General features: G+C 44.2%; 1 protein-coding gene across 1 annotated transcript in view; it reads left to right on the top strand.

The window, feature by feature from the left end:
- Positions 1-26910, top strand: part of LOC141134344 (uncharacterized) — a 209108-nt gene extending 182198 nt beyond the window's left edge. Inside the window, exon 8 of the mRNA XM_073623915.1 lies at positions 25754-26910. Within this exon, the coding sequence (XP_073480016.1) occupies positions 25754-26829 (1076 nt within the window). The 3' untranslated portion in view covers positions 26830-26910. The remainder of the gene's footprint in view (positions 1-25753) is intronic.
- Positions 26911-27647: the final 737 nt, after the last annotated feature.

Here is a 27647-nt window from a genome sequence, read left to right as displayed (position 1 = left end):
CTCATCTTATTCCTCCCCTCTGGTGCCACAATTGGCACCTTTTGGGGGAGGAAGGGGGGGACAAGGGATCAGGTATCCTTTTCCACTTCCGGGAGTCCTTGCCGCGGAGCTGTGACATCACCATGGGGCTCCCTCCTTCTCCCCCGGCCGTCGGGCCAATAGGACAGAGGAATGGGGCCATCCCGGCGTGAAGCCAAAAGGCTACACTGCCGGTTTCCCGTACCCGCAATGGTGGCAGAGCACCCGACAGCTGATGGAAACATCAGCTGCATGTGCCGACAACGCTGGACTCCAGGACAGGTAAGTGTCCTTTTATTAAAAGTCAGCAGCTGCAGTATGTGTAGCTGCTGGCTTTTAATGTTTATTTTTTTGGGCGAAACACCGCTTTAAAGGTTCACCTTTTGGAACATGTTTCAGCTCCTGCCACCATTCCCCCAGATATCGTGAAAGCATGAGGTCAGGGGTGGAGCCAGCGGGGGGGTTTTGGGCGGTGCCAAGGGGCCCTGTCAGGTACGCTGTACGGGGCCCCATGATTTCTAACAGCGGCCCTGATTGCAGAGCTGCAGATTTGCCCCGGTGTTTAGCTGTGAGGCTGAAGGGGAATCCACAGGGATAGGGAATGTTTTCATCTTGCAGAGTGTGCAATAAGGGTTGGAAAAGTCTGCATTTTTGTAGGGTGATCCATGAAAGGTCTGGGTACAGTTGTATTTGGACATCCGCGAATGTCACTTTGCGTGCCAGGCGAGCCTGCCAGATGCTCTCCTCTTTCAGGGGGTAGGAGCTGATCCTACAGATGATATCCCTCGGTTTGGAGGTGACGCTCTTAGGACGTAGGGCTCGGTGGGCTCTGTATATGTTTAGTGGGAGGCTCACCTAGTAGGTTGTTGAACACGGTCTGTAATGTAGTCTATAGATCCTCGGGGCCTTCAGATTCTGGGACACCTCTCACTCAGATGTGGTTTCTGTGCCCCCTGTTGTCCAGGTCCTCTACGTGTCGTTGCATGTCTCTCAGCAGGGTGAGGTGGTCTGCTCCCTGAAGTTGGGCTCTGTAGACTCCTAGCTTTGTTTCCTGAATTTCTTCTTTGGCCATTTTCACTCTGTCTGCCAGATGCTTAAGGTCTGAATGGAGCACCTGTCCTCAGCAATCGTGAGAAGGCGTCTGAGCATTGAGTATATTGGTTTAAGTAAGTGGTGCTGCGCTAATCCCTAACTCAAGTGAAAGAATAAAAAATAAAAATATATTCTATTGGATAGCGTACACTGAAGTGCAACAAGAAATCTTTAAAATAGAATGATTGCTCACTAAACCGTGAAGAGCTAATCATTCAAACAGCAAGAAAGAACATAATATAAGTGCACTCATAAATTGTGGAATAATTAATGAATATCAGTGACTCTACATATCAACAAATTACTATAAAATAATAGCAGCAAATGTGGCAGTGCCAACTCCTAATAAAGTGCAAAAAATACAGTATATGGGTGAATTGCAACGTGTGTCAAGCACGCAACACATAAAGTGACTATGTGCAACGGTGAAATAATGCAGCAAAAATGCAGCAAAAAAAGTCCAAACAGTCAAAGTGCTTCAGCATATAAAATCTTCCTTCATAAAGTGACACCAGTGTCCTAACATGCATCAGTTGCAGTGTAGTGCTCAGATGAAAATATAATGCGCCTCTTCGTGTTCACACACACACAGGTAGATAATGGCCCCTTACCTTAAGGTAATAGGGTAAACGCATATGACCAGAATTGGGGGTACCATCCTTAAGATTCCACAGCTATCCTCACGGTCCTAGTCCCAGGGCATAGTTCCCTCAGATGTTTAGGGGGCACGGAAATGACAAGAAGGAAGGTCCCAAATAGTTCCCCTGATGAAGTCACGTGAGGTGTGACGTCACGCGTAGGGACGGGACAGGCATCTATGCTGATTGAGGCTTACGAGCTCGCCGCTCGTCGGAGATAAGTCACTGTGTTATCATTTTTTGTGAGTACCCTTACTTTTATCAATAAAAGCCGTTTTTAGCCATACTGTATTACACTATTTGGGACCTTCCTTCTTGTCATTTCCGTGCCCCCCTAAACATCTGAGGGAACTATGCCCTGGGACTATTGTAGTGTGTGCCGACCCCCCCCGCTAATCCCTCTACTACTGCCAGACACAGGCAGAACCACAGATGCTGAGGATTTCCTCTCCCTCTCTCTTCTCTTCACACAGACCCAGAGAGCAGGGCGGATTGGGACTGCCGCCCGCTCTCTCATGCCGCTTACACATGATCACACATTCCGACAACAATATCCATAGTTTTTTTTCCGACTGATGTTGGCTCAAACTTGTCATACACACTGTCACACAAAGTTGGTCAGAATTTGCAAAAGTCAAGAACGCGGTGACATACAACACGTACAATGGCACTAGAAAGAGGAAGTTCAATACCAACTGTGCCACCCTTTGGGCTCCTTCTGCTAATCTCATGTTATTAGAGGTTTGGTGACAGACGATTCACGCTTTTAAGCCTCATGCTTTTCCAGTCGTTACTGCTCTTCAGTTTGTGCTTGTGGGTTTGTATTTATATTACGTATTTGATTCACATTGCGTTCTTGTCCGCTCGTTTCTGATTTTCAGCTCCAGCCTTTCTGTTTTTCAGTGCTTTCTGTTAGTTCGTTCTGACCAGCCGACTGTTTTGAAGCCATGAGGACTCTCAACCCGGACCAGAGGGTTTATAAATACCATCTGGCCAGGGCCAGAAGAGAGGTGGAGAACGCTTTCAGGATAATGGTCAGCCTGTTCTGCCTATTCCTTACGCCAATCAACATGGCGGAATATAAACTTAAACATATAATCCTTACATGCTGCATTCAACACAACTATTTAAGGAGAAATTCAATGAACTATGTGGCCTCAGTTGGGCCTGAGGCCGGACTTCAAGAAAAAACCCTAACGGCGCTTGAAGCTGGCACTCCTGGCTTGCCCTCCCAAAGTGCCCACAAAGTAAGACAGAAGTATGTCGAGTACTTTGCGGGTAGGGGGGCCATTGATATGCCAGAAACTGTTTAAGAAACATTTTATCCAAAATTTTTGAATTGAAAGATTTGTTTTGATTTGCTGCCTGGTTTGCTTTTAGCTGTCTCCTAGGTTCCCCAATGGGCTTTTCTTTTTGGCCATTTTCTTCAATAGTGCAAATGTAATTTATTTGATACATGAGGTGACAATCTCTTCTTCAGCAAAATATTATTATGTTGTGGGTCTGCTACAAACACCTTGTTTTTGTTGTTAATGTATGTATTGCATTACTGAGAAAAATATTCATCATTTTCAGCATCATGAATTAATTTTGGGGAGTCACGAAAATGGCCTGATTGTGGCAAATTATAAAGCAATGTGGGTGTTATTTACTAAAGGAAATTTCACTTTGCACTCCAAGTGCACCGAAAAAGTACATTTGAAACTGCACTGAAACTGCACTTGTAGTGCAAAGTGAATTTGCCTTTAGTAAATAACCCCCATTGCCACTGTAAACACCAACTTACTACAAAAATTGCTATTGAGCATTGAAAGAAGAAGCTACACATTGTTGAGTAGAAAACATTTTACTCAAAGCACATTCACATGTGCGTTAGAAAGGGTTTTTGAACAAACCAACATCTTTGGTGTATAACTATTTTTTACATTGTAAATATACTTTTTTTGGTTAAACAGGCATGTTTCAGACTATGACATACACAACTTAGGAACTTATAAAGTTCTACTTTGATAAATGAAGGCAACATCAGACTTGAGTATGTCCAAACTGTGCTGATATTGCCTTCATCAGATGGGGTGATGTCACCCCTGTAAAAGCCAAATTTTAAAGATGCACACAAATTGTGATTCAAACTGGGGATTTCCCTCCTGATCCTATGCCTAATGTCAACATGTGCTAGCTCCCATCATGGGGGATCAATGGACGTGTTTTGGGTGTGCAACCCCTTCCTCTCACCTACTTGGTTGCGAGGAGGGGGTTGCACCCACAAATTGCATACATTGATATCTCGTGATGGCAGATAGCACATGTTGACACGTGTACATCTTCAAAATTTGACTATTAAAATACTTTAAAACTTTTTTTTAAAAGCAAAAATACACGATAAAACAGTAAAATTTTTGTGTGTTTTATATTCTGCCTAAAACTTCAATGATGTTCTTCATTTTTTGTTGAACATCATCGATATAAAGAAATGATTGGACTGCATTTCACAACACAAGTCTCTGTACGGTCGTATTATGGCGTCTGATTGGAATTCTTGTATTGTATATTTTATATATTTTCAATAAAATTTATATTTTTATATCAACTACTGTGGTACTAGCTCACTTTAACAGATACACTATCTCCCTTTAAAATCCCATTATCCATTAGAGCGAGCTTTGTCTCCCTCTCCACATTTTCTTGAACATCATTGATGTTTTTCTTTATATTTTCTAAATCACGATTGCACCCCATTATCTCCCCAATGAGGATCTGGGCACTTTCACTTGTGAAATGAGATTCTTCTTCCACAACATCCACATCACTTAAAATAAAAAAAACACACCATGTATTATAAATATGCAGACATCCATCTATTATCTGAAGCTGTGGTCTCACCTGTTGTGGTGACAATTTCGCCCACTTCATAAATGTATCCCTCCTCATCCTCTGCTTGTGGTTTTGGGATTTCCCCTTCTTTAGGAGGTGGGGGGTTTGTGGTGTCCTCAGATATCCCAAATCTTTTCTCCCCTATGTGAATAAAAAATAAGTATACTTAGCACACAGATATTTGAGGGCAGAAATAGGTATATGAAACATAGCTTGGAAGTGTCGTACAATTGTCTGTTTTGGTAGAGTTCCAAGCTGAAGAAAATTGTATTTCCTTTCTAAAGCTGGAATACTTCTCCTTTTGTTAAAGTATCACACATGCAGAGACCCTTGTCTTGTGTCACTCTTCTAATTCCCCCTCAGCACTACATGTATATTTGTAGATGTGTGTGTATGTATGTTACTCTTGCCCCTAATCCTGTACAATCACAACTGCATATGATCCGTTGTGCTGTTTTCACCACACGAGACAGGCACTGCTTATCCTCTGCCCTACAGCTGGCATACCACACTACAGTGCAGTGGAGAAGAAGACTCTCAATGGTACAATGATAGAAATTGACCAGAAGCCTTAAGGGCAATCCAGCCTGCTTCAGTTTCCGAAGGAAAAACAGTCTCTGCTGCGCTTTTTTCACTAGAAAAAAAGTATTTTGAGACCATGACAACTCCCTTGTAATATGTACTCCCAAAAATGTAATAGTGTCCACCCTTTCCACCTCCTCACCACCTATATGAACCAGGCAATGATTGATCTTTCTTGATCTCCTATAATCCACTATTATTTCTTTAGATTTTGCCGTATTGAGTATTAAATCATTTTCTCTACACAACTCAACAAAATGTTGAATTTCCTGCCTATAAGCTGTCTCATCATTATCTTGTATGAGTCCCACTAAAGTGGTGTCATCAGAAAACTTCACTATAGTGTTAGACGCATGTATGGGAGTACAGTCGTGCGTGAACAATGTAAACAAGGCCGGACTTAGCACACATCTCTGTGGTACCCCTGTATTCAAAATAATAGTGTTAGACATCTGATCTCCTATTCTCACCATTTGTGAAAATCCATAATCCATGAGCACAGCAATGGACATAGGCCCAAAGCTTTTAACTTTTCCACTAATTTTTCAGGAACTACTGTATTAAATGCAGAGCTAAAATCACTGAATAACATCCTAACATATGTGTTTGGGTGCTCAAGATGTGTCAATAGCAATTGCATCATCTGTGCATCTATTTGCACGATAGGCAAACTGATACTTATCCAGATCAACAGGAATGCTTGCCTTAAGATGTGATAATACGAGCCTCTCAAAACATTTCATGATGATAGGAGTTAGGGCAACTGGGCGATAATCATTTAAGCATGATACCGCTGATTTTTTAGGTATTGGGATAATAGTAGTAGATTTAAAACAAGAAGGTACTGCAGCCTGCTTTAATGACAAATTAAAAATATCAGTAAAAACACCTGTTAACTGGTTTGCACATTCCCTCAGTATATGGCCTGACACCCCGTCTGGTCCTGCTGCCTTTCTGATGTCAATCTTCCTCAAATTTGACCTGACCTCATGTATTTTTAATACCAATAAATGGTCGTCCTCCACTAGTTCTTTACTATGGGTTTCACATCTCATATTTTGGCCCTCAAAGTGAGCAAAAAATTGGTTTAAGGTGTCAGGGAGCACTTTACAAACCTGTGTATTCCTAGATTTAAAATCTACCATTGTTTTAATCCCCTTCCACATGCTACAAGAATTTTGATTCTCAAAATAAGATTCAATGCGCTGTTTATATCTACGCTTGGCCTCCTTAATGCCTTTCTTTAATTCATTCCGAGTTTTCCTATAAACCATAGGGTCGCCCGATCTAAAGGCCATATGGGGTGGGTCATATTTAAATTAGGGGATGCACGAGTTTAGTCAGGCCTGGGCAGCACAAAACCTAAATACACCACTGAGTGTATATGTGTGTATATATATATATATGTGTGTATATATATATATATATATATATATATATATATATGTATGTGTATGTATATATGTGTATATATATATATATATATATATATATATATATATATATATATATATATATATATATGTATGTATGTGTATGTATATATGTGTGTATGTGTATGTATGTGTATGTATATATGTGTGTATATATATGTGTATATATATATATATATATATATATATATATATATATATATATATATATATATATATATATATATATATATATATATATATATATATAGGTGTCCAAACACCAAAGTGTGTTTTAGGGCTTCCTGTTTATTCATCAGTGTTGCAGCAGGCATGACCAAAGCAAATCAAGAGGTTCCCTCACAGGGGTAAGTAATCAGTTATTTAGCCTCCTGGCTTGTAGTGATGCACCAATGAGTCCCCAAAGACCTTCAGACATGATCCATCATAGCCTGTATATTTGCTAGAGATGTAGCCTGTGGTTACCATCCTGTACTAAGTTTTGTAGATGCTCAACTTGGTGGGGTAGAAAGGAGAGCCAAAAAGAGGGGAATAATTGAAATCAATAAAAATGATATTATAACTATCATGAAAGAAAAAAATATTAATAATAATAAACATCAACTAAAAACTAACACATTAACTAAACCTTCTACAATACAACTGTGTGGTCCACTCGGCACTGTCGGCAGCATGGCTGAACACCACCCTCCAAGAAATGAGCAGTGTCAGCCATGCTGCCAGATAGGCCAACTTAAATATGACAGAAAGGGGAGGCCGATGGCACCACCTATCCGCTGGCCAGACCTCCCCCCCCAAGCGCAACACATCCTTACCGGATGCATTCCAAGAAGGTAGAAGAGACAGACCAGGGCATGGGGGGAAACAAGGACCATGGGAGGAAAACCTGGCATGCAACAAATAACCCGAGCCACCCCACAGTGCTCCCATGCCTGAGAGGCCCACAGGCAAGGGGCTGCCTATGCTGGGTGGAGCCAGGTGGCCCCCAAACAGACCTCCAATGCAAAACCCCACCAACAGGCACCACCATAAAATTTGATAAAGAATAACACTAATAATGACATATCAAATACAGGCCCAGCATGCTCGGTCGATGACATCACAAGGAGGCAGGGTCACATGGTAACATCACCGGGTCGCCCTGCCCCTAAATTTATTTAGTGGTGGGAGGCAGCGGAGCTGCTAGACGGCTGAAGCAGTCTGGGTGCAGTTGGGTGCAGGCCTCTTTTTTTTTTTTCCTGGTTGGCAATGGCAGCGTTCGTTGTGATTGATGATGGATCTACACCAGGGACATTTTTGAGCACTTTTTTGATGAATGAGTGAGGGTATGTACCCAATACTCATTCACATGAGAAGGGGCGGGATCTAGGGGCTCCCTTGTTAAAGGGGGCTTCCAGATTCCAATAAGCCCCCCACAACCACTAGCCAAGGTTGTGGTGAAGAGACCCTTATACTCATCAACATGGAGACAAGGTGCTTGGGGAGGGGGGCACCCTGCCCCAAAGCACCCACCATGTTGAGGGCATGTGGCCCAGTATGGTTCATTAGGGAGGACGCTTGCTTTTCCCCATTTCCTGACCTACCTGGCTCCATGCTCGGATAAGGGTCTGGTATGGATTTCAAGGGGGACCCCACACTGTTTTTAAAAAAACAATTTGCATGGGGTTCCCCTCAAAATCCATACTAGACCCAAAAGTCCTGCTATGAATTGGGGGGAGACCCCCATGCATTTTTTTTCACAATTCTTAACTGCTGGAAATTATTTTGTTTACATTTAGCGGACAGAGGAGAACCCCGCTGACAGCTGATGACTCATCGGTTGTTAAGAACGCAGCCTGCTGCATGTTGTTAACTGGTTGTTAAGGATGCCGGCACCCACCGGTTCCTTAACTATCGCATGCCTGGACCACTAATTATTTACTGCAAGCATTTAATTATTTTTTCCCTTCTGTGAATTGAGTTTAACTCCTTTTCATGTGGTATTCACTGAGCGTTTTCAGCGTTTTGCGGTAAATACCACCAAGCGGTATAGGGAGTTGAAAGTTTCAGGATCGTAAGCGATATTTAGGCAAAATGTGTTCAGACATCTAAATACCACATGCGATCTGCTTCTGTGAATGGAGCCCATTGTGTCTAAACATCCAGTATACAGAATGTCAAAATATCATACAAAAACATATATATATATATATATATATATATATATATATATATATATATATATAAAACAGTACATATATTGTGTAACAAAGATCTGAAAAAGGACACACATGGGTCCCTAAAATAGCAGAAAAACCTTACTCCATCGTGGTAGATTTTTTTAACCTTAGAGAAATAACCTGGGAGAAAAGGTTGGAAAGTAACAGCCTCATTTAACTCAGGGACTGCTGTGGCTCTAAGCTTATGGATCAATCTTAGTTCTCTTTGTAATAGGATTTTGTCTAAATCTCCTCCTCGAAGAACAGGGCGGATGTGGTCGAGAGCAGTAAACGCAAAGCAGGGAAGATTGTATTGGTGGGTAGTAGTGACATGTCTACAGTTATGAAGGTATACAAAATTACCAATCCCTATGACCCTTTCACACTGAGGCAGTTTTTAGGTGTTTTAGAGCTTGAAATAGCCCCTAAAAAGCACCTGAAAACTGCCTCACATTCTGGGCAATGAGTGCTTTCACACGCGGCGGGGCTCTTGCGGGACGTTATAAAAAGTCCTGCAAGCAGCATCTTTGGGGTCTATTCATTGCACTGAATGGGCAGCGCTTCCAAAGCACCTTAAAAGCGATTTGAAAGCGATGCAAAAAGGGACTTTTTACCTTGTTTTTAAGGTAAAAAGCGCACTGCTAGCGGACGAAAAGCGGTGCTAAAACATCACTAAATCGCCGCAAAAACGAGCGGCACTTTAGCGCTAACGACTTGGCACTGCAGTCTATTTATTATTTATTTCAGGTACTTATATAGCGCTGTCAATTTACGCAGCGCTTTACATATTCACTGTACATTCACATCAGTCCCTACTCTCAAGGAGCTTACAATCTAAGGTCCCTAACTCACACTCATACATACTAGGGACAATTTAGACAGGATCCAATTAACCTACCAGCATGTCTTTGGAGTGTGGGAGGAAACCGGAGTACCCGGAGGAAACCCACGCAGGCACAGGGAGAACATGCAAACTCCAGGCAGGTAGTGTCGTGGTTGGGATTCGAACCAGCAACCCTTTTTACTGCTAGGCGAGAGTGCTACTCACTAGACCACTGTGCCGCCCAAGACCACTGTGCCGCCCAAGGGGTCTATGACATAGACATATGATAAATTATTTTCCACCCCTGACGTTTCCTTTTTTCAACATAAAAACAACCACAGTTACATCTAAATAAATAAAAAAACTCAGGCGACAAGCTTGGCTTGTGATGGGAGGAGGGGCACACTGCCTGTAGGACAGTTCAGACTGGGAGTCTCAGACTAGCTGGTCCACCCTTTAAGCGAGCAGGAAGTGCTTGCTTAAATAAGAACTACAGGAATGATGTGACAATACTAGTGGCTTTGGAAATATAAGCAGAAGCGGCCCCTGCATTGTGGGTGCACGGGCGGCGCCCCCCCCCCCCGACACCACCGCCGCCCTCCCTATTCATGTGTCTGGCCCTTTTCAGGATGCCGGACACATGAAATGGCGGGGATAGGCGGGGGTGTGTATTTTGAAGCACGTGATTAGAGCCAGGGGCTCTAATAGGCTTCAAAATAGGGTGGGCTCGGGGCGCAGAGCACTGCGTCCTGATCCCACCCTGTTGTGTGGCATAGCGAATGAATTTTCGCTATTTTCACACCAACCTTCCTCCCTGCCAATCAGCAGGCAGGTCAGTGAAACCTGTCTCCCGATTGGCCTATTCTATGCCTAACACTTTGGCGGAAGAGAACACACGGTGGAGGAACAGAGCCGCCAAGCCTCCAAGGAGAAGAGTTTCTGAGCCGCCGAGCCGCCGAGGAGAAGAGCCGCCCAGCCACCGAGGAGAAGAGCTGCTGAGCAAGGGAGCCACCGAGAAGAGCAGCTGAGCCGCCGAGGAGAGCCCCGTCACTCCAGGAGAGGAGCGGTAAGTGCCGCTGGACCAGGCCAGGGGGGGGGGGGGGAGTATGGTTAGTGGAGTGATGGCTGCATTTACTGGGCACAAGTGGCTGCATATGATGGGCACAAGTAGCTGCATTTGCTGGGCACAAATGGCTGCATATGATGGGCACAAGTGGCTGAATTTACTGGGCACAAGTGGCTGCATTTGATGGGCACAAGTGGCTGCATTTGACGGGCACAAGTGGCTGCATTTGACGGGCACAAGTGGCTGCATTTGAAGGGCACAAGTGGTTGCATTTGAAGGGCACAAGTGGCTGCATTTGACAGGCACAAGTGGTTGCATTTGACAGGCACAAGTGGCTGCATATGATGGGCACAGTGGCTACATTTGACGGGCACAGTGGCTGCATTTGATGGGCACAATGGCTGCATTTGATGGGCACAGTGAGATTGCAATTGATGGGGGGGTTCAGTATTTTTCAGTTTGTTTGCGCCCCCCCCAAAATTTTGAGCACCAGCAGCCACTGAATATAAGGCATAGCAGCTCCCAGTCTTGCAAACAGGGAGCCACGGGAAAGGACCCCCATTATTTAAAAATTGCACATGCTGTTTCTCAGAAACTACAGAGACAACCAGAAGATGGACTACATATTTTAGAAAGGTAGGATAGCAGCAATAGAACTATGCAAAAAAGTTTATGCCCGGGGTTCAGCTTTAAGTATAATTTTTTCTGGTGCCCTTTAAAATTCCTACCACCGATCAGACTTTTTTCTATATACTGTACGTATAGAATGCAGAGTTCAAGATTGTGCTATGTACAAAGTGCAGATTTTAGGAATGTGCTATGTAAATGATGCATGGTTCAAGAGTGTGCTAGGTACAAAGTGCAGAGTTCAGGAGTGTCCTAAATACAATGTTCAGGGTTCAAGAGTGCTCTATGTGCATAATGACATTTTCAGGAGTACTCTACATACAGAGAGCAGGGTTTAAGAGTGCGTTATGCAAAGAGTGCAGATTTCAGGAGTGTACTACATACAGAATACAATTTTCAGAAGTTTGCAACATATAGAGTGCAGTGTTTAGGAGCATGCTATGTACAGAGCGCAGAGTTCAGGAGTACACTACCCAAAAAGTGCAGGGTTCTGGAGTTTCCTACACACAGATTTCAGGTTTCAGGAGTGCGCTATGGACAGAATTAAGGATGTAGAGTGTGCACAGTTAAGGAGCATTAAAGAGTGTGCTACACAGAGTGAGCACAGTAAAGAGAGCACTATGTACAGAAGTAAGGAGTGTAGGACATACAGTGTACAGGGTTCAAGAGTGTGCCATGTACAGAATACAGAGTTTAGAGATTTGCCATGTACAGTGTGCAGTGTTCAGAAGTGTGCTACATACACAGTGCAGGGTTCAGAAGAGTGATATCTATAGAGTGAAGCATTCAGGAGTGTGCTGTGTATATAGTTCAGGGTTCAGGAATGTGCTATGTATATGGGTAGAGCTCCAAAGGGATGAAGCTAAGGGGAAAATAATACTGGGAGTATGCTATAGGCCCCCTAACCTGAAGGAGGAAGTGGAGACGGATCTCCTATCACAAATTGGATTAGCAGCAAGGATGGGAAGTGTTATCATAATGGGGGATTTTAATTATCCAGACATAGACTGGGCGGAGGGAACCGCGCATTCATTTAAGGCTCGCCAGTTCCTTAATGTCTTGCAGGACAATTTTATGGGTCAGATGGTAGACACACCAACTAGAAATAAAACATTACTGGATCTACTGATTACCAACAATACAGACCTGATCACAGATGTGGAAATACGGGGCAATTTAGGTAACAGCGATCACAGGTCAATTAGTTTCAGTATAAATCACACAAATAGGAAACATAAAGGGAATACAAAGACATTGAATTTCAAAAGAGCCAACTTCCCTAAACTACAAACCTTGCTAAAAGGCATAAATTGGGATAAAATATTAGGAACAAAGAATACGGAGGAGAGATGGGTTTGCTTTAAGAGCATATTAAATAAGGGCATTAGCCAATGTATCCCATTGGGTAATAAATTTAAAAAAGCGAACAAAAATCCTGGATGGCTTAACTCCAATGTAAAAATGCATATAAAAGCAAAGGAGAAGGCCTTCAAAAAATACAAGGTTGAGGGATCATCCTCAGCATTCAGACTTTATAAAGAATGCAATAAGAAATGTAAGGGTGCAATTAGGACGGCTAAGATAGAACATGAAAGACACATAGCGGAGGAGAGCAAAAAAAATCCCAAGAAATTCTTTAAGTATGTAAACAGTAAAAAAGGGAGGACAGACCATATTGGCCCCATAAAGAATGAGGAAGGACATCTGGTTACAAAGGATGGGGAGATGGCAAAGGTATTGAATTTATTCTTCTCCTCAGTCTTCACAAGTGAAACGGGGGGCTTCAGTAACCAAAACTGCAGTGTTTATCCTCATGACACAACACAGGAAGCACCTCCATGGTTAACAGAGGACGAAATTAAAATTAGACTTGAGAAACTTAACATTAATAAATCACCGGGACCAGATGGCTTGCATCCGAGGGTACTTAGGGAACTCAGTCAGGTGATTGCCAGACCGTTGTTCCTAATTTTTACAGGCAGTCTATTGACTGGAATGGTACCAGCTGATTGGAGAAAAGCCAATGTAGCACCAATATTTAAAAAGGGCCCAAAAAACATCCCTGGGAATTACAGACCAGTTAGCCTAACATCAATAGTATGTAAAATCTTGGAGGGGATGATAAGGGACTATATATAAGATTTTAGTAATAAGAACAATATCATTAGCAGTAATCAGCATGGATTCATGAAGAATCGTTCTTGCCAATCCAATCTATTAACCTTCTATGAGGAGGTGAGTTGCCATCTAGATAAAGGAAGGCCCGTAGACGTGGTGTATCTGGATTTTGCAAAAGCATTTGACACAGTTCCCCATAAACGTTTACTGTACAAAATAGGGTCCGTTGGCATGGACCATAGGGTGAGTACCTGGATTGAAAACTGGCTACAAGGGCGTGTTCAGAGGGTGGTGATAAATGGGGAGTACTCAGAATGATCAGGGGTGGGTAGTGGGGTTCCCCAGGGTTCTGTGCTGGGACCAATCCTATTTAATTTGTTTATAAACGATCTGGAGGATGGGATAAACAGTTCAATCTCTGTATTTGCAGACGATACTAAGCTAAGCAGGGCAATAACTTCCCCGCAGGATGTGGAAACCTTGCAAAAAGACCTGAACAAATTAATGGGGTGGGCGACTACATGGCAAATGAGGTTCAATGTAGAAAAATGTAAAATAATGCATTTGGGTGGCAAAAATATGAATGCAATCTATACACTGGGGGGAGAACCTCTGGGGGAATCTAGGATGGAAAAGGACCTGGGGGTCCTAGTAGATGATAGGCTCAGCAATGGCATGCAATGCCAAGCTGCTGCTAATAAGGCAAACAGAATATTGGCATGTATTAAAAGGGGGATCAACTCCAGAGATAAAACAATAATTCTCCCGCTCTACAAGACTCTGGTCCGGCCGCACCTGGAGTATGCTGTCCAGTTCTGGGCACCAGTCCTCAGGAGGGATGTACTGGAAATGGAGCGAGTACAAAGAAGGGCAACAAAGCTAATAAAGGGTCTGGAGGATCTTAGATATGAGGAAAGGTTGCGAGCGTTGAACTTATTCTCTCTGGAGAAGAGACGCTTGAGAGGGGATATGATTTCAATTTACAAATACTGTACTGGTGACCCCACAATAGGGATAAAACTTTTTCGCAGAAGAGAGTTTAATAAGACTCGGGGGCCACTCATTACAATTAGAAGAAAAGAGGTTTAACCTTAAACTACCTAGAGGGTTCTTTACTGTAAGAGCGGTAAGGATGTGGAATTCCCTTCCACAGGCGGTGGTCTCAGCGGGGAGCATTGATAGCTTCAAGAAACTATTAGATAATCACCTGAATGACCGCAACATACAGGGATATGTAAGGTAATACTGACACATAATCACACACATAGGTTGGACTTGATGAACGTGTGTCTTTTTTCAACCTCACCTACTATGTAACTATGTAACTATATATAGTTCAGGAGTGTGCTATGTATATAGATCAGGGTTCAGGAGTGTGCTATGTATATAGTTCAGGGTTTAGGAGTGCGATATGTACAGAGTGCAGAGTTCAGGAGAGTGCTATGTACAGAGTGCAGTGTTTAGGAGAGTGCTATGTACAGAGTGCAGAGGTCATGAATGTGCTGTGTACAGCGTGCAGTGTTCTGGAGTTTGCCACGTACAGAGTGCAATGTTCTGGAGTCTGCCACGTACAGAGTATAATGTTCTGGATTTTGCCACGTACAGAGTGCAATGTTCTGGAGTTTGCCACGTACAGAGTGCAGGGTTCCAGAATTTGCCACATAGAGAGAGTGCAAGGTTCTAGAGTTTGCCACATAGAGAGTGTAGGGTTCTGGAGTTTGCCACGTAGAGCAATGGTCATCAACCCTGTCCTGGGGGCTCACTAACAGGCCAGGTTTTATGTATTACCTTGGGGAGATGCAGACTAGAATACTGCAATCACTGAGCAGCAAATGATATCACCTGTGATGTATTTCAGTTATCTTGCAAACCTGGCCTGTTGGTGGGCCCTGAGGACAGGGTTGATGACCACTGACGTAGAGAGTGCAGGGTTCTGGAGTTTGCCACGTAGAGAGTGCAGGGTTCTGGAGTTTGCCATGTACAGAGTGCAGGGTTCAGGAGTGAGCTACAATACATACCGTATGCAAAGTTAAAGAGTGTGCTACATATGGAGTGCAGAGTTCAGTATTTTCTTTAAAGGATACATAACCCCAAATTCGTACATTTCCATTGCTTTTGTATAACAAATATTAGGCTCGGTTCACACTACCGCGACTTGGGATCCGACATGTCAGACCTCAAGTCGCCCCAAGTCGCTTGACATCAGAAATTGCATTGAAGTTAATGAGAGCCGTCTTAATGTACGCTATTGAAGTCGCTCTGACTTCAGAGAAGGTTCCTGTACTACTTCAAGGCGACTTGTACCCATAGATTTCAATGGAAGTTGCCTACAAGTCAGATCGTGGTCTATAGTGAAGCAACTTAACAGGAAGAAGAAAAGATTTTACCCAGGTACTCCCCACTGCAGGCAGCCCTGTCCTGCCCACAGGGTACTTCTTGGATGCCTTTATCTCTGTGTATACTAGTGAACAACCTGTATACACAATGTCGACCAGAGTCCACAGGGAAGTCCATCACAGAGAGCCAGTTGACAATGAGTCCTTAATAAGACTCATGAGGCAGCGTCCCTGTATCTATTACAAGACTGATCTGAACTACAAGGATCAATATAAGAGGGACAGTGCCTGGCTGGAGACCTGTTGACTCACTTTCGAGAATTGGGACAAATTGACGACAACCGAACGTAGTGACAAATGTAAGTTTAACCTTTTATTTAATTTATGTCTGTTATCCATGTGTTGTGCAATTCAGACACTGACATACTTGACTAGGCATGATGGGAATTGTAGTTCTGGAACAACTGGAGGACCAGAGTAAAGCCCCTTTCACACTGGGGCGGTTTGCAGGCGCTATTGCGCTAAAAATAGCGCCTGCAAACCGACCTGAAACTGCCGCTGCTGTTTGTTCAGTGTGAAAGCCCGAGGGCTTTCACACTGGAGGGCTTTCACACTGGAGTGGTGCGCTGGCAGGAGGGAAAAAAACCTCCTGCAAACAGCATCTTTGGAGTGCTCCTACAACGCTCCTGCCCATTGAAAACAATGGGGCAGCGCGGCTATACCGCCTGCATAGCGCCGCTGTAGCGGCACTTTGCGGGCAGTTTTAACCCTTTTTCGGCCACTAGCGGGGGTTAAAACCGCCACGCTAGCTACCGAATACCGCTGCTAAAACGACGGTAAAGCGCCACTAAAAATAGCGGCGTTTTACCGTCGATGCCCCCCAGTGTGAAAGGGGCCTATGGAGAACCCCGGTGCAGTCTTTCACTGATGTATACTTCTATTGTTAATAAATGTAGATAATAAATGATCAATATCAGCCAAAATAATTATTGCTTTATTATCACAGTTTATGTAAAATGTAACCAAAAAATAGTATTTAAAACATTAACGACAGTATAACATAGCATGACAAAATTAGAAACTCAATAAACTGCAGGCTCTAAAACTTTACAGAAAAAGCAACAGCAGCAAAATATATATTTAAGGAAGTAATCAATGCAGTTAGGAAATGGCGTCCATTTAGTACAAAGCAAATTGCTCTTGAACAGTGGCACCATCGCGGGATCCCCTTGTAGCAATGAGGTGTGCACTTTCCATGTCATGCATAAGGGAATGCTTGAAACGGTACCGTCACGTATCCGGACATAATTGTGCAGCACGCAAGCTGCTTTAACAGCAGTAATTGCATTTTCAATGTTTAATGCAATAGGCGTATGTAACAAACATCATTTATTGGCAAGAATTCCAAAACTGCATTCAACCACCCTTCTTGCCTTTGTTAGTCGATAGTAGGGATGAGCCAAACACTCCCCGGTTTGGTTTGCACCAGAACGGACCGAAAATTCGCACGAACGTTATAATCCCATTGAAGTCTATGGGACTCAAACGTTCAAAATCAAAAGTGCTAATTTTAAAGGCTAATTTGCATGGTATTGTCCTAAAAAGGGTTTTGGGGACCCGGGTCCTGCCCCAGGGGACATGTATCAATGCAAAGAAAAGTTTTAAAAACGGACGTTTTTTCGGGAGCAGTGATTTTAATGATACTTAAAGTGAAAAAAAAAAGTTAAATATTCCTTTAAATATCGTACCTGGGGGGTGTCTATAGTATGCCTGTAAAGTGGCGCGTGTTTCCCGTGCTTAGAACAGTCTCTGCACAAAATGACATTTTTAAAGGAATAAAAGTCATTTAAAACTGCTTACGGCTTTAATGTAATGTCCGGTCCCGGTAATATGGATGGTGAGACAAATGGCATGGGTACCCCCCCAGTCCATTGCCAGGCCCTTTGGATCTTGTATGGATATTAAGGGGAACCCCGCACCCAAATTAAAAAAAGGAAAGGTGTGGGGCCCCAGGCCCTCTGAACAGCAGGCGGTGCAAACAAGACAGGGACTGTAGGTTTGTTGTTAAGTAGAATCTGTTTGTAATTTTGAACTGGTACATTTTTAAAGTGTAGCTCCAGCCAAAAAATCTATTTTTAAGCTTTTTGGAAAACATAGGGAAGGGTTTTCACCCCTGTGACATTTGTTTTGCTGTCTGTGCACCTCTTCAGAAGATTTTACCTTTACTTTCTGTCCCAAAGACAAATGTTTTTCGACAATTTTGGGTTTTTAGTGAAACAAGGATTGGTGATAAAGCATCAGTGTAGAGGAGACACGTTTTTCCCATATTAACTCTTACAGGAGAGAATTTCCCTTCCTAGGGGTAGATTTCATCTCACTTCCTGTTGTCTCCTTCCGTTTGCAAGTAGGAGTCGTTTGTAAGTTGGATGTTTGAAAGTAGGGGCCTGCCCTATATACTCTGCAGAAATAGGGGCCTTAGATGTTGGTGTTGCCACAACACTGTAAGCCCTCACAGTTACTCTTGGTGGGCGCAAAAACGGGCCCTGATGCTGAGTGCCAGGCTCCACCAGGAACACTGTCTGGATAAAGGGGGCCTTGAGAGCTAAGGAAGTCCTCCTCTTCCTGCCTCTGTTCTGCCTCAAGTGCCCTGTCCATTATTCCACGCAACGTGTGCTCCAACAGGTGGACAAGGGGGGCAGTGTCACTGATGCATGCACTGTCACTGCTCACCATCCTCGTGGCCTCCTCAAATGGTGACAGGACAGTGCATGCATTACTGATCATGGCCCACTGGCGTGGGGAAAAAAAAACAAGCTCCCCTGACCTTGTCCTGGTGCCATAGTCTCACAGGTACTCATTGATGGCCCTCTGCTGCTTGTGCAGCTGCTGCAGCATGGCCAACACTGAGTTCCACCTGGTGGGCATGTCACAGATTAGGTGGTTATTGGGCAGGTTAAATTCCTTTTGGAGGTCATCCAGCCAAGCACTGGCATTATATGACCTGCGGAAATGCACACAGACTTTCCTGGCCTGCCTCGGGACATCCTGTAAGCCCGGGTACCTGCCCAAGAACCACTGCACCACCAAGTTAAGTACGTGAGCCAAACAGGGCACATGGGTCAGTTGTCCCTGTCGGAGGGCGGAGAGGAGGTTGGTTCCATTGTCACAAACCACCATACCTGCCTTAAGCTGGTGTGGCGTCAACCACCTCTGAACCTGCAGAACTGACAAAATCTCTGCCCCAGTGTGGCTCCTGTCCCCCAAGCACACCAGCTCAAGCACTACATGGCATCTTTTGGCCTGCGTGCTTGCATAGCCCCTTGAACGCCTACGGAGCACCGCTGGTTCCGAAGTCAAATCAGCACAGGAACAGGCCATGGAGGAAGAAGAAGTGGAGGGGTGGAGGAGAGAGGTGTGGCAGAATCACCAATAGTAATATTTTGGAGGCGTGGTGGCAGAACAACCTCCGACACTACTGCACCCTGTCCTGCATCCTTCTCAGTTGCCAGAAGAGTCACCCAGTGCGCAGTGAAAGATAGGTAATATCCCTGTCCATGCTTGCTGGACCATGAGCCAGCGGTAATATGCACCTTACCGCTGACTGCCCTGTCCAGTGAGGCATGGACATTGCCTTCCACATGCCGTAGAGAGCGGGAATCACTTCTTTGAGAAAAAGTGGCGTTTGGGAACCTGCCACTGAGGAACCGCACATTCCACAAACTCACGGAAGGGGAGCAGAGTCTACCAACTGAAATGGCAGCAGTTGAAGTGCTAGCAATTTAGCCAAGCTAGCATTCAACCGCTGGGCATGTGGATGGCTGGGAGCGAACTTCTTTCGGCGGTGCAGCAGCTGGGGCAGGGAAATTTGCCTGGTACAATCTGACGTCGGTGTACCGATAGCAGATTGCCCCCAAGTACTTGGCTGTGACACACCTAATTCTACACCTTCATCCCTTTCAGTGCAGGTCTCAGAGAGGACTGAAGGTATAGTGGGGGGTTGGAGATCCCAGCTGATGAAGAGCAAGGAGAGGTCCTCTTTGTTTTTTGGTGTGGGTCTTTTAGGTACGCTTGCCAACGAACTGCATGGCAGGTCAACATATGTCTGGTCAAACATGTGGTGCCCAAGCGGGAGATGTTTTGGCCACGAGAGATACGCTTGAGACATATGTTGCAAATAGCAGCGGTGGGATCTGATGCACTCATCTCAAAAGAGGCCCACACCAAAGAACTTTTGAAATAACGCGCAGAGACAGCAGCGCCCTGCACATGCGGAGCTCTGCCGGGTGATGCAGTCAGTGTGCTGCCCTTAAGCTCGCCCCTGGAGGGCATCCTGCCTCATAAGTGATGTGCCTCCTCCTCCTCTCTCCTATCAGGCACCCACGTGGAGTCAGTGACCTCATCATCCCCTCCCTCCTCATCACTGGAGCAAAGCTGGCAGTATGCTGCAGCTGGGGGAACATGACTGCCAGATTGCTGTCCTTCTTGGGCGCCCCCTCTCTCTGGGCTCACTGTCTTCCTCTAGCTGGGTACCATCTTTAGAGCCTTCAAAATGCTGGGCATCCTCCTGGAGCATGTACCCAACACTGTGGTCAAACAGTTCGGGGGAATTCTCAGGAGGACATGGTGGGGCTAGGGAAGGAGTGACTGATGCCATTGAGCTGATGGAAGAGGCCGCGTTGGCAACTGCTTTGCCAGACAAAGTACCCTGAGCCTGGGTGAGAGAGGATGAGGACGGCTTGGTCATCCACTCTACCAAGTCTTCCGCATGTTGTGGCTCAATGCGGCCAGCTGCCGAAAAAAAGGCCAAGTGTGTCCCACGGCCACGTGCTGATGAGGATGCACCGTCTCCACAACCAGCACTGTTGCCTCTAGACACAGAGCCTGCTTGCCCTCTTTTATTGGCTTGTGACTGTCTGCCTCTCCTTGTTGGCCTTCCAGACATACTAATGGCCTGCAGTGAGATGTAGCTGCACAAAGCTGGGATGTGTATATATATATTATATATATATATATATATATATATATATATATATATACACACATACTGATACTGCAGCTAGCAGAATCAACTGCCTGCCTGTAGTATTATTAATATGAGAACACAGCATTTGTCTTCAGGTAGCTTTAGGTGCACACTGTGCAGAGGACACAGTGCACTAACTGTAAATACTGTAGCTGCCTGCCTGTGGTATTGATAGGAGCAGAACAACAGCAATTGTCTCCTGGTAGCTTTAGGTGCACACTGTGCAGAGGACGCACTACACTAACGGTAAATACTGTAGCTGCCTGCCTGTGGTATTAATAGGATCAGAAGAACACCACTAATTTTCTTCAGGTAGCTTTAGGTGCAGACTGTGCAGAGGACACAGTGCCCTAACTGTAAATACTGCAGCTGCCTGCCTGTGGTATTGATAGGAGCAGAAGAACAGCAATTGTCTCCTGGTAGCTTTAGGTGCACACTGTGCAGAGGACGCACTACACTAACTGTAAATACTGTAGCTGCCTGCCTGTGGTATTAATAGGATCAGAAGAACACCACTAATTTTCTTCAGGTAGCTTTAGGTGCAGACTGTGCAGAGGACACAGTGCCCTAACTGTAAATACTGCAGCTGCCTGCCTGTGGTATTGATAGGAGCAGAAGAACAGCAATTGTCTCCTGGTAGCTTTAGGTGCACACTGTGCAGAGGACGCACTACACTAACTTGTAAATACTGCAGCTGCCTGTGGAACTGTACTAATAGGATCAGAAGAACACCACTAATTTTCTTCAGGTAGCTTTAGGTGCACACCGGGCAGAGGACGCACTACACTAACTTGTAAATACTGTAGCTGCCTGCGGTACTGTACTAATAGGATCAGAAGAACACTAATTTTCTTCAGGTAGCTGTAAATACTGTAATAACCCTTGCCTGCCTGTCAGTAGTAGGAAGAGAATAACAGGAACGCATCTAGCAAAACTGAATACAGTGTGTATGTATATATATATATATCACACATACATACACACACACACATACACACACACACACACAACACCTAGGATGTATATATATATATATATATATATATATATATATATATATATATATATACACACAATACACTGTAAGTGCAGCTAACTGACTCGCCTGCCTACTCTAACTTAAATCAAATGACACTGTCTCTCTATCTCTCTCTCTCTCAATGCCGGAACACACTACACAGGGCCGCCGTGCAGGCGGCTTTATATAGTGTGGGGCGTGTACTAAACCAAGAGCCATAATTGGCTTTGGCCAATTACGGCTCTCTGTACAGACGGCGCTGTGATTGGCCAAGCATGCGGGTCATAGTGCATGCTTGGCCAATCATCAGCCAGCAATGCACTGCGATGCCGCAGTGAATTATGGGCCGTGACACGCCACTCGAATTTGGCACAAATGGCCCATATCCTTCGGAATTCTGCGAACGCCAGAACAGGCAATGTTCGAGTCAAACATGCCTTCGATTCGAACACGAAGCTCATCCCTAGTCGATAGTTAAAGACTTTCTTAGGAGTAGTCAGGTTCCTATTGGAGTAAGGCCTCATTAGGTGTTCCCTCAATGCAAAAGCTTCATCTGCCATGAACACATAGGGTATTGGGGGTTCATTTGTGCCAGGAAGAGGACAGTTTCAGGAATATCTAATCGATTATCCCGTAGCCTTTCACCAAAGGAGGAATTAGCAAAAATCTGTGAATCGCAGCTACTACCGTAGGATCCCATGTCTATATAGGTGAAGCAGTAGTTTGCATCGGCCACGGCAAGCAGTACAAAAGAGCAATATTTTTTGTAATTGAAGTACAAAATTCCGCTACCAACAGACTTTATAACACGCACATGCTTCCCATCTATAGCTCCAATGCAATTGGGGAAATCGCACCGACTCCAAAATAGTTTTGCAATATCCCACCAATTTTCTGGTGTAGGCCTCTTCATAACTATGGTGTTAAGCACATCCCATAAAATTTGGCAGGTTTCTTTGATGATGTAGCTGATTGTCGACCTGCCCACCATGAACTCATAATCTAGGCTAGTTAGGGAATGACTGGTTGCCAGGTATCTGAAAGACAAAATACATAATTCATTATGTTCCTATTTATGTTTTTGCAGTATCCATATTACAAAATAGATGGAAGGGATTGCGCGACTGCTTCAAGCGGTACCTTCGAAAAATTAATGATGCCAGGAGTGGATCTGGAACAAAAAGGGTGGTACCCTACATACACGCAGATGAACTGGAGTTTCTGAGGCCTTTCATGGATCTGAGAGAGTGAGATAACATCTTTCATATTTGTAAAGTGATACTATAGAATTCTATAAAAAAGGGGTGCCTTAACTGTGCCTTAACTGTATTATATGTTTAATGCAGAACACAATCCAGGTGGGAAGTGCGTGATGAAGGGCAGGATGAATCGCAAGAAGCTGCAACTCAAGAAGCAGCATCCCAAGAAGCAGGAGGGTCGCTGTCGCTGGATCATTCTCTACTGGAATTTTCTGAAGCAGCACAGGAGAACAACCAAGGAGAGGCTTCATCAAATATACAGCAGCCGGCTCAGCCTATCCGGCTCAGAAGCTAGCGTTGGAGCAGACCACCAAGGGGAAGGCACAGTCATAATATGGACAGATTTGCGGACCTTGTAGAATGAATGAACCAAAAATTAGAAGATCTACAGTCAGAAGATCATGGCTTGGTCTAATGGTCACAGGAACGCTTCAAAAAATTCCCCAAGAGAGCAAGCATGATGTCAAGAAGGCAGTGATGGACCTCCTTGAAGCCAGTATGCGCAATGAGCCATCAATTCCCACCTCACCCGTGTTTGGACCACCACCACCATCAGGTCCCTACTATACATACCCTAACCTCTGTCCATACTCTGTCCATACTCTGATGAGTATGGCAATGCTATGAATCCTGCCCATCCACCAATCCCCTATCCATCAACAATTGGCGTACCAAGGTACCAACCAGCAACCTCCAGCTACGGTACCAGCTCTGCAACCTCCAGCTACGAACCAGTTTACGAACAATTGTAAATCTAAAAAAAGTTTCTGTTTTAGATATGTTATCTATATATATATATATATATATATATATATATATATATATATATATATATATATATATACACACACACTATAATAAAAATTTTTGGTTATTCAAAAATTAATGGATGTTTGTGTGCTAAACTTTGCAATATTTATTCAACGGTATGTTTTTTTTGGAATGATCATACTTACCTAGGTGGATGTAGCATCGCACCGATGCTGCATCTGTCCACTGCCGCTTCTTCACACAGAACTGAGTCAACAAACATTGTCAATGGCTCGGTTCTCTACCCTCCCCGAGCTGAGAGCTTCTGACTGTCAGTCAGCTGCTCTCCTGCTCTGCTCCTCCACACTCATTGGAGCGCTGAGATGTGGAGGGGCGGAGAGCAGCTTGCTGAGCGGCTGGCACTGCCATCAGTCCAGGCAGCTGGTGGATAAAGAACTTCGGAAGTGAGGATGATGCTCTGCCTCAACTCATCTTGGTGATGTCTGCACAAAGTGGACTTCTGATCACTCTCCACTGAAAAGGGGGCGCAGGAGTGCAAAAGAATTGCACTCATGTGACCCGTTGGAGAAGCCCAGACAAATGAGCTCAGACTGGACTTTACTATAATGTTGCAAATATAATACTAGTGTGCATCAAAAAATAGATAGTTTACCTTAGTGTAATAATCAGTATTTCAGTAGGTGAGATACTCCTCCTATATGATGTATTCTGTCGCTCCAGATGGATGTAAACCAGACGAAGCAATTCATCAAAACTGTAAAATGAATAAAAAAGCTAATTTACTATATTGAAAATAAGAAATATCAGCCATTTGTAGCTACACGTACACATTACCGCTTTAAGCCTACCATATGCAAATATGAGGCCTCTAATTAAAGGAGTTCTGCCGGGGTGATGCATGCAAGTTCAACCAACCACCCCAATAACATTGATTAGAGTGGATGGTCGGCATTAGGTAGATAACAACCAATTCAGCTAAATAGCAACATTCGCCATTTTATTCTCTAGGGTCAATGATACAAAATTTATATCTAAAATTTGGGGCTGAAAAAGACTTTATGTAGCAAAAGATACTTATAGTTGAAAAACTTGTCCTCAAAAACATGCAAATTCTCATACATGGTCCAGAACTGGCCTCTGCTATCTCTATTAGCAATAATAGGATGGATCCAGTAGCGACGTCTTTTTCTCATCCTCATCCTTCGCTTCCTCTCTTCCTCTTCTTCTTCCATCAATACTGCCACACCAGCTGTTACGACAGCTGTCATTAAATAACACAAAGTGAACATTGTGGTCACAGAACACAGGAACAGGGAACCAGGAAGAGAACAGGAACAAGAATGATTTCACACGAGCTGATTAGCTCTGGTTGGCCACAGGCAAAGTCGCCTGTCCTGGAGGCGACTTTAAGTGACGTTGTAAGTCGCTCAAAGTCACGCTGAAGTCGCCTCCAAGTCGCCTTACTAACTCGCGCTGTAAGTCGTGTTGCCCCCGTGTGAACTGAGCCTTAATGTATAAACTCTTAACAAGCCTGCTTGAAGCTATGAAAGCGTTCCCAACACGCTAAAGACTAGAGTCTTTGTGCACATCCCCCATACCGTAGTCTGTTGTCATAGGTAAGTGCAGGACAGGGAGGGTTCTGTGTGTGCCACTGGGAGAGTGCTGTCCCTTGTAATCATAGAAGCCAGGCTTCTGAGCAACCAGCAAAGGGCCAGCGCTGGAGGTGGCAGAACTTTGTTCTTCCATATTCCGACAGAAAAAAGCCCTGTATATATAGCCCTGTTAAGGGCTCTGGTTCATAGTGATTGTTGTTTTTTTGTTTTTTGTTTTTTCTTATTTTTACCTTATATGAGCTATTCATTTTCTATTTTTTCAAGCACAGTTCTGCTTTAAAGAAAAGTTAAATGTATCAAGTTTATTTACTGTATTAATACTAATCCTGGGTGTTTACTTTCCAGATATTAATTATGAAGTCTTCTGTATTTTAAGACATTGGAGTGCTGCCATTCTTGTCCCATCCATCTATACTGTTGTGTTCCTCGTGGCTCTTCCACTCAATATCATGGCTATCATCATGTTTCTGGTGAAGATGAAGGTCAGGAAGCCAGCAATGGTCTACATGCTGAACCTCGCCATAGCAGATCTCCTCCTTGTTTGCATCCTTCCTTTTTATATTGTCTACAGATTCTTGGGATCTAACTGGATCTTTGGAGATGGAATGTGTCGCTTTGTCACAGCAGCATTTTACTGTAATATGTTTTGCTCCATCCTGCTCATGACAAGTATCAGCGTGGACCGTTTCCTGGCCGTAGTCTACCCGGTGCGGTCTCTTCCCTGGCGTACAGTGACCCGAGCCTGGCTGGTGTGTGGTGTCATCTGGGTCATCTCATTGGCCAGCATTGTGCCTCTTCTCATGAGAGAGCAAACCTTGAATAGCAGCAGATACATAACATTGTGTCATGAAAGTCAGTATTTAGGGTATTATTTTGGGCATTATTTTGGTTATGTTTACTTCTCCACTGTGTTCTCACTTTTTAATTTCTTACCGTTATTCATTACAACTTTTTGTTACATCGGAATCATCCGCAGTCTCAGCAGATCAACATTCGATCGCACACATAAGAGATCACGAGCTATCCGTCTATCTGTGATTGTACTGAGTGTCTTTGTCCTTTGTTTTGGCCCAACCAATGTCATCTGTTTAATTCACTACAAACAGATTCCTAATAATGATAATAATAATTATTTCTCTCTGTATACTTCCTACATCATCTCTTCCAGTATCAGTAGTATAAACTGTTGTCTGGATCCTCTTATCTATTATTTTGCATCCTCCCAGTGTCAGAGATACGTCTACAGCTTGATGTGGTGGAAGAAAAATGATCGCCCTCCAGTACACATAGAGCTGCCACCCTCGAGCACTCATTCCGCTCAGATCACTAAGAGTGAATGATTTATTTTAACCCCTTTATGCCCAGCCCTGGCATCTCTTTAACTGGGTCTATACACCCAGGAAGAACTGCCCAATTACGTGACCCCTGTCATTGGCTGTCACAGTGGTCACATGATCAGAAGCTCATCCCTCCAGCTTCCGATCATTGCTAGAGACTGTGAGCTGTCTATGACAGCTCCATCACTGTGCAAAGGCAGTACAGCCGGCCCTCCTGTACTGGGCCCGGGTCCCATCAGTTCAAAAGGGGGGGCTGAGCAAGAGGGCCGGCTGTACTGTCTTATTGCAGACACTGATCCCCTTCTGCCTCCTCCTGCAGCACTGGCAGCTTCTCCTCCACTCCCTCCCTCCAGCTGGGATTGGTTCTAGCACATGTGCCCCCTCCATCTGCTGTCTGGGCCCCCCTGTGTGCCCCTTTACCCACGCAGTGGTGCCGGCTCCCCTCCTTTCCCACCGGCAGTTGCTGTGGGCACACAGGGGGATTTTTCAGGATAGAGAGTAGGGGAAGGGGCTTGTAAATATTTTATTTACTGGCCCCTTCCTTTCCTGAATGAACACAATGAGTGATCAGTAGCAATCACTCCTGTGTCCATTCATCACCGAAGCATAGTAAACTATGCTTACTATGCTTCAGTTTGTGAATGAGCAGGAAGCCTCACAGCACTTCCTATTCATTCATCTGTACAGTCACTTCCACGTCACAATTATGTGCCACTTTGTGTTGGTCTATCACATTAAATCCCTAAAAATACATTTACGTTTTTGGTTGTAACATGACAAAATGTGGAAGATTTCAAGGGTATGAATACTTTTTCATGGCA

The sequence above is a fragment of the Aquarana catesbeiana genome, linkage group LG03, assembly GCF_042186555.1.
Source record: "Aquarana catesbeiana isolate 2022-GZ linkage group LG03, ASM4218655v1, whole genome shotgun sequence".
Taxonomy (NCBI): Eukaryota; Metazoa; Chordata; class Amphibia; order Anura; family Ranidae; genus Aquarana; species Aquarana catesbeiana.
Note: the sequence above shows the minus strand (reverse complement) of the source record. Positions and strands in the feature narration are given on the sequence as shown.